General features: G+C 48.7%; 1 protein-coding gene across 1 annotated transcript; it reads right to left on the bottom strand.

Annotated features, from left to right (window-relative positions):
* Positions 1 to 1203: 1203 nt before the first annotated feature.
* Positions 1204 to 8772, bottom strand: CFAP90 (cilia and flagella associated protein 90). The gene is made up of 3 exons (XM_081088886.1): positions 8490 to 8772; positions 3303 to 3419; positions 1204 to 1506 (listed from the first exon to the last, which is right to left on the bottom strand). Exons 1-3 carry the CDS (start codon positions 8691 to 8693, stop codon positions 1327 to 1329), a joined length of 501 nt encoding a protein of 166 aa, XP_080945012.1. The 5' UTR covers positions 8694 to 8772; the 3' UTR covers positions 1204 to 1326.
* Between the last annotated feature and the right edge of the window lie 805 nt (positions 8773 to 9577).

Genomic DNA, 9577 nt, shown 5'->3' with positions numbered 1-9577 from the left:
AGTCACTCGGCCTTGAAATTACCAGCAACTTAGTGTCATGTGTCCTTAGAGAATCAAAATAATAAAGCCAGCAACAGAGGAATCAACATTGAAACACATTAGATCACCTTCCCATTAAATGCTCAGCTGTGGGAAATTTAATCATGATAGATGAGGGATGATTTCCTCCAAGGGATCCATTCATTAAAAATACAGCACTATCTTAATACTTGAAAAAGTTCCAAGTTATCTGCAAAGCACACATTTCCAATGTAGCTGCTTCTAAAAAGAAGGCTGTTCAAAGGAACAATCCTGGCCCCTGCGGTGCTTGTGTTCCGACCACACTGCAGTGGCTCCTGGACTCCCACACCCACCCCTCAAGCTCGGGAGCCCCTGCTTTGACGCTGAGCTGATGTGGGCTCAAATGGGTGAAATCATTTCCCCTACAACAGTTGTCAGCAAACTCATTAGTCAACAGTACGACGACTGAAATTTCTTTTGAGAGCCAAATTTTTTAAACTTAAACTATATAGGTAGGTACATTGTTATTAACTTAATTAGGGTACTCCTAAGGCTTAGGAAGAGCCACACTCAAGGGGCCAAAGAGCCGCATGTGGTTCGCGAGCCACAGTTTGCCAACCACGGCCCTACACCATGCAGCTAGAAAATGTGAAGCCAGAATTGTACCCAAGTCTGTTAAAGACTCAAGTCTAGTCTCTCCCTGGGACCTGGGACTGCTTCTCCTCTGAGGAGTGACCTTGGCATTGCCAGCCACCAAGGCCACCCGTCCCTACTTTTGTCCTCCACTGTGCAAAATTCTGTTTGTGGTGGTTCAGACCTCTGTGGAGAAAAGTGTTGTGGCATCTAGAGTTCAATTGTGCCAAAAGGCCGTTTCATGATCCCTCCTGGTGGAGAAAGGGAAAATGGAAGAATCAGGCAGTAGTAGTTTCCATGGGTGTTAAGAAAAGTAACTGCAGCCCTAACCAGTTTGGCTCAGTGGATAGAGTGTTGGCCTGCGGACTCAAGGGTCCCAGGTTCGATTCTGGTCAAGGGCATGTACCTTGGTTGCGGGCACATCCCCAGCTGGTCAATGCTTCTCTCTCATCGATGTTTCTAACTCTCTATCCCTCTCCCTTCCTCTCGGTAAAAAATCAATAAAATATATTAAAAAAAAAAAAAGTAACTGCACATTGCTCCTGTGAGCGCCTCCCCCAGGAAGACTTGTGAACACCGCGAACAAAACTCAACCCAACCACTATCAAGAACCAAGTTTTCATTTTATTCAGGTGCTCCCAGTGGGTCAGTACCCAGCATCATTTCATCTGAAATAATTTCACAGGAAAACTGTCACACTGGAGAAATGTACCCAAAGCCAGGATCCTTGAAGCTGGGGATCTCATTCTTCCTGTAGAAGTCGGCCTTCAAATGGTTGGCACGGCCGTGCTCCAGGTTCAGAGGCTCCACTGGCCGGTGGATGTGCTTGCCGTAGACAGATGACATCAGCACCCCGACGGGCCTCTCCCGCTCCTGTCCAGGGCATCAGACACGCAGGTCAGCACATGCCCGCTTCCTCAGCAGGGCTCACCCTCCCCTCAGCCTGGGATCTGGAAGCTGATTCTGCCTGCGTCACCTGCACACCTGCATCCTATCTCCGCCTGGGCTTCTTGGGGGCGACTCCACACTGGCGCCAGGGCAACTCTTTACTATGTCAGCCCTGCCCTCTGCTCACAGCCCTCGGGTGTCCTCGGGCCCTTCAGAGGGAAGGTAGAGCTTTTGCACTGGGCGCCAGGTACCTGTGACTTCAGATTCACTTTCTTCCTCCCTCCCCACCCTCCTCCCTGCCCTTCTTTTCTATCTTTTCCCAACTTTTTTCTTTTCCAGGGTGCACATCCCCCTAGTGACTCCTCACCTTCCCAGCACCCCTCATCTCCACAGCCCGCTTCTAATCTCCCCAGCCCTTCTCACCTCCCAAGCCCCAAATAACACTTTCACTTTCCTCATCCTCTTAAAAGGCTTTATGCCTCTGCAAGCCACTTACTGCTACCTGGATTCAGTTCATTATTTGTTTGGCTTTTATTTTTCTGTCTCCTCGTGGGAATGTCGGGTCCAGGAGGCAGACACTGTTGCCTTACTCCCTGTGTGCTCAGGAGTACACGGGAGGTGCTCAGAATCTATGAGTGGATATATGAAACACTAGGCATGTTCTCCTGGGTGGAAAGCACTGACCTCGCTACCATCTTGGAATAATGAAGTAACAAACAAAAACAGGAGGAAACGCGTTGACGTTCGTGATCTACACAGTAATACCTCACAGTGCCTCCATCACTTAATTTCACATTAAAATAATATGTTTCATTGAAAGTGCCATGACAACACGCTTAAACAGTAACAGCGACAGGCAAATATCCAATGATCTAGAAAGAAAGCCCGCTGAAAGTTTGTATGTCCTGATTTCTGTGTATTGGATAAAAGATTATGATAGTAGCCAGCACCCAACTTTTCATGATCATACTGTCTTCAGGTCAGAATGTGTGGGCACACTATCCGAGTGTGGAAGGGCAGGGGGAGGGTCCAGCCCATCAGGCAGATGGGCCCAGCCATGCTAAGGAGTATGCCACCTCCTCGCCCCTGTACTGCTGCGATCCTGACCTCCTCACCCTGTGGGTGTTGTGTCCTCTGTTGGTCACCCGCCTGTGCCGCTGACTGCAGGCAGAGCCTCCCTTCCTGAAAATCGTGGAGAGAGAACGGAGGAGCTGTGCTACATGCAGTGGTCTGGTAATCAACTTGGGAGATAGATACATCCTTGCCTGTGTGCTTCCATCCCTGACAGCCCAGTGTTCCTAGAAGAACTGTGACAGCCTGGACTCCGAGGTGAAGCAAAACCCTACTTTATCTGTTGAAAAGAACTTCTTATTTTGCTTCCATTAAAATTGTTAAATTCTGTAGAACAAAACAGCAGCCATCAAAATTAGTGCACAGCAACACGACAGACTAGCAGTGGTTCTCAACCTTCTGGCCCTTTAAACACAGTTCCTCATGTTGTCACCCAACCATAAAATTATTTTCGTTGCTACTTCGTAACTGTAATGTTGCTACTGTTATGAATCGTAACGTAAATATCTGATATGCAGGATGGTCTTAGGCGACCCCTGTGAAAGGGCAGTTCGACCGCCAAAGGGGTCGCGACCCACAGGTTGAGAACCGTTGGACTAGAGTGAGCTAGCAGCAGCACAAAGGAGAGTCAGGCACACACTGGACACAATAATAAACGATTGTGCATGCGCAGTCCACCTGTCGGAGCCTGTTAATATCCTTAGTCTTACCTCCTCGTTAACATGAAGTCCCAGGCTCTTCGCATGTTCTCTGTCATCTCGGTGCAATTTCTGATTATATCCTAGGTCCCTCTTAAAAATACAGTCATAGAGGGAAAGGATTCCTGTCTGGGAGTAAAAAGAGAAAAATGCTGAGGGTTTATTCCCAGGCTGAGCCACTGAAGCTGCACGGACTCTTCTATTTAGTCTAAGGGGGTGATCATGTAAATCGGTGACTTGTCTCTTTGCTTAAAAGTTTTGCATTTCATTTATTCATTCCTTATTCTTCCATGCAGCCAGTATTTATAAAGCACCAACTATGAGACAGGTACTGTTTGGTGTGCTGAGGATAGAAATAACCCCTGCCCTTGTAAGCTCCTATTTTAGTTGGGGGGGGGGGGAGATAAAATAACTAAGTAAATATGTAATAGAATAGATACTACTAGGTGTAAAGGGGGGGGAAGCAGGGAGAGGAAGGACGTATATGTGGGGGGTAGTCATGACTTCATTTGCTAGCACACACTTTGATTGGAAGCCATGTGGATGCAAGAGTCTGCAGGACACCAGAGGTAAACTTGCCTAGATTTTAACCAGTAAAACAGCAACAGAACAGGAGCTTGCCTGTCCTCCACAGCCCCTAGGAGTGGCTGAGTGTGCGTGGCAGATGTGCTTGGTGCCTAAGAGGGAAGAGGCTCCACACTGGGGGAGGGGCGGTGGGAGGGCTGGAGAACTCTTACTGCACACCTCCTGTGTACTGGACATGGGCACAGGCCCTCCACATCCCCCTGTGCACCTCTGGACATTCAACACGCATTGTTATGTTTACAAAGTGCTTGGCTGCATTGGGGAAAGGACATTCAGTCACCAGGAGGGGAAAGAAATTGTCAGGCCCTGGCCTCTGTCCCCACCACACACCTAGAAGGAAAGTCAGCTAATCCCATCAAAGCTAAATTTAGGCTTTTTTAAATTTTTAGTATGTTTTCATTGATTCTAGAGAGAGAGAGGGAGAGAAACATCAATGTGAGAGAGAACCATCTATTGGCTGCCCCCTGCATGCCCCCTACAGGGGATTGAGCCTGCAACCCTGGCATATGCCCTCACCAGGAATTGAACCTGAACCCTTCGGTGCATGGGACGACACTCAACCAACTAAGCCACACCGGCCAGGGCTAAATTGGGGCTTTCTAAGCAAAGCTTCACTCAAAACAGAGCTATTCACAATTCATCTTAGCATGAGTGAAAGCATATTCTAAAACCACTCGGGATTTTTGTTGTTGTTGTAGCTTTTAGAATGAGAAATTTAATCAGCCCCTTCATAAAAAGCCATTCTCCTTTGACTTAGCTTTTCCACTTCAGGAGCAGGAATGTTGCACAAGGCAGAAAAAAAGTAATTTAAAAGCACCATTGAACTGAATTTGCTTTGCTACCCCTGGAATAACATTTTATAGGAAAGCCCATGCAGCTAGAGCCCCCTAGGGAGCAGGCCTGGGGCTGACTGTATTATAGTTGGCAGCTTGAGATGACAAATTTGTCTTAAGACCAGGGCATTACTGGGGCTTTGATACGTGTGCGGGATTGATAGCGCTTTACCTTTGGGCTCCCTATGCCCGAGAGGATCATCTACACACAGATTACCTGCCTCACTTGTGTTAATCTCAGACAGTGGATGAGTGTGGGAGATAAGACACTGGCCCCCAGAACCAACCCTCAGAGAAAGGAACTCTAATAATCACTAACAAAAACAAACAATAGCTATAATAGCTCTATTCACACTGGGCTGTATATACCACTAATTACATTCCTTCTCATAAGAACTCCAGGCGCTCGGTACTGTTTGACCTTTGTTTCACAGGTGGCCAAAGTGAGATGGAGAATTTGTGACTTGGACAATTCACACAGCTAGTAATACGAAGCCAATATTTCTACCCAGGACACCTTGGCCATGCTACTAATTTATCACTCAAGGGGCCACATGCTAATTGACTTAAGAGCTTATTCCGAAATGTTTTTTCTTAGCTTTGAGTGGGGCCTGGAATTACCTACAATGACACTAGGGGCAGCTGAGTACCCCACAAGCCTGTGATACAGTTCACCCTGGCTAGCCCAAGCGATCTGTAGGTCAAAGAATCTGCTTCTGGAGCCCTGCAGCTGATTCAATGCCAGTTCAGGTAATTCCCAGAGGATTTGATTTAGGAGTTAATATTTCTGTTGCGTCACTTTCTTCATGTGACACTAAAGGCCTCAGGACTTGAATTTGCCTGTGCCCCAGCTATCAAAACTACTGAAATGTCTTTCCTTACAATCTGCTTTGCATTATATTGTTCTAAGGAAGGCCCACCCTGATTTTCCAGCGGCAGTACTACATCAGAGCGGGGGTGGCCAGCGTCTTCTGTAAGGGCCAGACAGCCACTGCTTTAGGCTTTCAAGTCAAGTGGTCTCTGTCGATACTACTCAACGCTGTGTGGTGGCCACAGGCCAGTGATGGCGAACCTTTTGAACTCGGCGTGTCAGCATTTTGAAAAACCCTAACTTAACTCTGGTGCCGTGTCACATATAGAAATTTTTTGATGTGTGCAACCATAGTAAAACAAAGACTTATATTTTTGATATTTATTTTATATATTTAAATGCCATTTAACAAAGAAAAATCAACCCAAAAAATGAGTTCGCGTGTCACCTCTGACACGCGTGTCGTAGGTTCGCCATCACTGCCATAGACCATACTAAACCAGTGGTCGGCAACCTGCGGCTCGGCAAACCGCGGCTCGTGAGCCACATGCGGCTCTTTGGCCCCTTGACTGTGGCTCTTCCACAAAATACCGACTTCTGCACATGCACCACGAAGTTTCAATTGCACTGTACGTGCGCACCCGCACGTGGTATTTTGTAGAAGAGCCACAGTCAAGGGGCCAAAGAGCCGCATGTGGCTCGCGAGCTGCGGTTTGCCAACCACGGAACTAAACCAATGGGCCTATGGCTCTGTTCTAATAAAACTTTATTAAATCAGGCAGCAGGCCATATTTGGCCTAGAGGTCTTCATGTGCTGACCCTGCATTAGAGGGGCACACTTCTTGCCCACTTCTAATCTCCTTCCAAGTACAGAGCTCCAGTCACTTAAAACTGTCTGGTATCTTTCTGCCCATTGGTTTACTCTGCTCCAGAAAGGTGAAGCCACAGATCAGATTGGTGTAGTCAGAAAAATAAGCTGGGCCTGTCAGACTCAACTCAGCCCCTTTTCCCCTGGCAGTGCCTGGCCCACAGCGGGTGGGAGTTCCGCTGGGTCTTTTCTGAGACCCACAGCTGTCCCCAAACCTATTTCCCCAGAGTCCCTAGTATTATCCTGCAACATGGCTTTTATCTCTGATAAATATATATTTTGCCCCTTATCTGCTTAGTCTTTTACCTTATCTCCCAATACCCTCAAGAATGGATCTCCCTTACTCTGGTATCTCCCTCAAAGATACCAGATAAAATGGTATATTGTAAATTGTTTCATATGTCAAGAAGCCAAAAATTATATTCTCTCAGTAAAATAATATGGACCAACTTAAAATATGAAGACTCCTTGCTCTTTGGCTGGTTCTCTCATGCTGTGCATTAAATCTATGCATGAATCATAAATTAATTAGCAATGATACAGGTTTTACATACTTAAGATGTAAAATTCATTTAATAAGCGAAAGCAATTACAGGTATAAATTCTTTCAAAACATATATCTCATGAGGTCCAGGGTGGCAACGAGGTTGGGAATTATTGCTCTAAACTCCCCTCCTGTCTCAGTACCTGATGGACAATCAAGCCTAGGAGAGTCAGTACACAGGGTTACAAAGACAAATACACTGTCCATGTCCTCTTCTTCAGCCTGTCCAATTGTCCTTCACATTGCTCAAAGTCACGCAGAAAGTTGCTAAGAGATACCAGGGATCCTCCGAGCTGAAGTTTGTGTGTTAGTTTGCTCAGGCTGCCAAGACAAAGTACCCAGACTGAAATTTACTGTGTCCCAGTTCTGGTGCCTGAACTCTGAGATGACGGAGCTGGCAGCTTGGTTCCGTCCAAGGCTGTGAGGGTGAACCTGTTCCACGCCTCTCTCCTTGCTTCGTAGAAGGCCCTTGTCTCCACATCTGTTCATGTCCTCTTCCCTCTATGCATCGGTCTGTGGGTCCAGATTTTCCCTTTTTATAAGGACACAAATCATACTGAATGAGGCCCCTCTGAATGACCTCACTTTAATTTGATTGCCTGTCTCCAAGTAAGGTCACATTCTGAGGTACTGGGGCACAGACAGTGATGGCGAACCTTTTGAGCTCGGCGTGTCAGCATTTTGAAAAACCCTAACTTAACTCTGGTGCCGTGTCACATATAGAAATTTTTTGATATTTGCAACCATAGTAAAACAAAGACTTAATCTTTTTGATATTTATTTTATATATTTAAATGCCATTTAACAAAAAAAAAATCAACCAAAAAAATGAGTTCGCGTGTCACCTCTGACACGCGTGTCATAGGTTCGCCATCACTGGCTTAGGACGCTAACAAGAATTTTGGGGAGACAATGCAACCCATAACAATTGCCTAAACTAGAAACTATTGCTTCTGTTTGTAAGGCTGAGCTCTTAACAATGTGAGTTCTACACTTCACCTGTGGCAAGTACTCAACTGTGTGCTGTCTATCCAAGTGGCGGTTCATTTGTGCTCCACGAATTGTGGGTGGGAAGGAGCCAAAGGAGGACCATTTTGTGGGAACACCTTGTACACCCTGAGGGAAAGCCGTTCTTCCTCCCAGCTGTCGGTTTACCCTCTGGGGCTACTCATCATCTCTGCAGGCTGAGTGTCCCCAGTCAATGTGCCTTTTGAATAATGATGCCCCTGCACCCTGAGCTGCAAGACACTGGAGACATTTAGGAAAACAGTCGATCCCTGAAAGTTCTGGTTTGCTTCCTTTTCTTTGGCTTCTCTTCCTCCTTTGGCTGCAAGGTGGCCTCCGACGACCCGCAGGCTCTTCCCGTAACAAGCTGGTACCTGGTGGGGCGCCGCCCCCTGAGCGGACCCGCCCCTGGAGTCCACCTGGGAGAGGCTGCCCCACCTCCAGGCCTCCTCCCCGGCAGGGCGCCAGGTCCCCATTCCCTCCAGTCCCGCCCGGATCTCTCCTCTCCCGGCCGGGCCCGGGCCCCCGCCCCGCCCTGCAGCCCGCGGCGCACCTGGCTCTGGCGGCTGAAGTAGCTGTGCTCCTTGGGGTCCTGGCGCCGCGGCGGGACGTAGCTGAAGGCGGACAGCGCCGACAGGGGCAGCGGCCGGGGCCTGCCCCGCAGCGAGGCGGCGGTGATCTCCTCCTCCTCCTCCTCGTCCTCCTCGCCGCCCACGTCCCGCTTCCCCGCGGCCGCCGGGCTCCGTCCCGCCTCCATCCGGCTGCTGGGAGCCCAGGGCCAAGCCACCGGCTTCAGGCACCCCTCACCGCGTCGGGCTGTCGCCTGGCAACCGCGGCCAGGCGAAGCCGGGTTGGGCCAAGGGGCGGGGCCACCCTGCTCCCCTCCGCTGGCCCCGCCCCTTCAGCCAGGTACTTTCTGGGCTGTGTATCCGGGTGCGGAGCCCCGGCTGCTACAGCGGCTGGGTCGGGGCCCTGGGTGAGAGACGCCTATGCGGCAGCACTTCCCAACCTGCTCGCCTGTCCCCACGCAGGGTGGGTTTGTCCACTCAGAGGCCGTTCCTTGGGCAGCTGATGACCGGGCACCTACTCCTCGTAAGTGCTAGCGCTGGCGATGCAGCTTGAACCCGTGTCCCCGCGGAGCTGACACTAGGATAAGACAGGTAATAGACTGGCAAAGACGAGTAACTTAAAGAGCAGCTTTAAGCCTAGAGCAGAGACGCCCAACTCCAATGTAGTGAGACACACACAGTTAAGTGGAAACTTTCTGGTAACCACACTAAGAGGGTAAAACAACACGGTAAAATGAATTGTAAACTATATTTATTTAACTCCGTATGTTCACACCAGCGTTTCAACATGTGGTACTAGCCCTATTTCAAGGGCTTGGTGGCCACCTGTGGCTTTGGCCAGGGCAGGTGTAAAGCTTCCATTAATTAAATCAGCGTGATCTAACAAAATCGGGCAGGACTCAGTTGCTAAGGCTGAGCTCTAGGGACCCTCTGTAAACATGGTTATGTTGTCTCTCTCTGAATGCTGGTTCAATAGGTCTGTTCCCTTGGCTGAAAATTCATTGGGCTGGTGGTTGAGAGGGATGGATGTATAACTACACATATTTATAACTAGCAGAGGAGAACTGCTTGT

This window comes from Myotis nattereri (genome assembly GCF_964212035.1).
Source record: "Myotis nattereri genome assembly, chromosome: 4".
Classification (NCBI taxonomy): domain Eukaryota; kingdom Metazoa; phylum Chordata; class Mammalia; order Chiroptera; family Vespertilionidae; genus Myotis; species Myotis nattereri.
The sequence above is the reverse complement of the archived record's forward strand: the minus strand, read 5'-3'. Positions and strand labels throughout refer to the sequence as shown.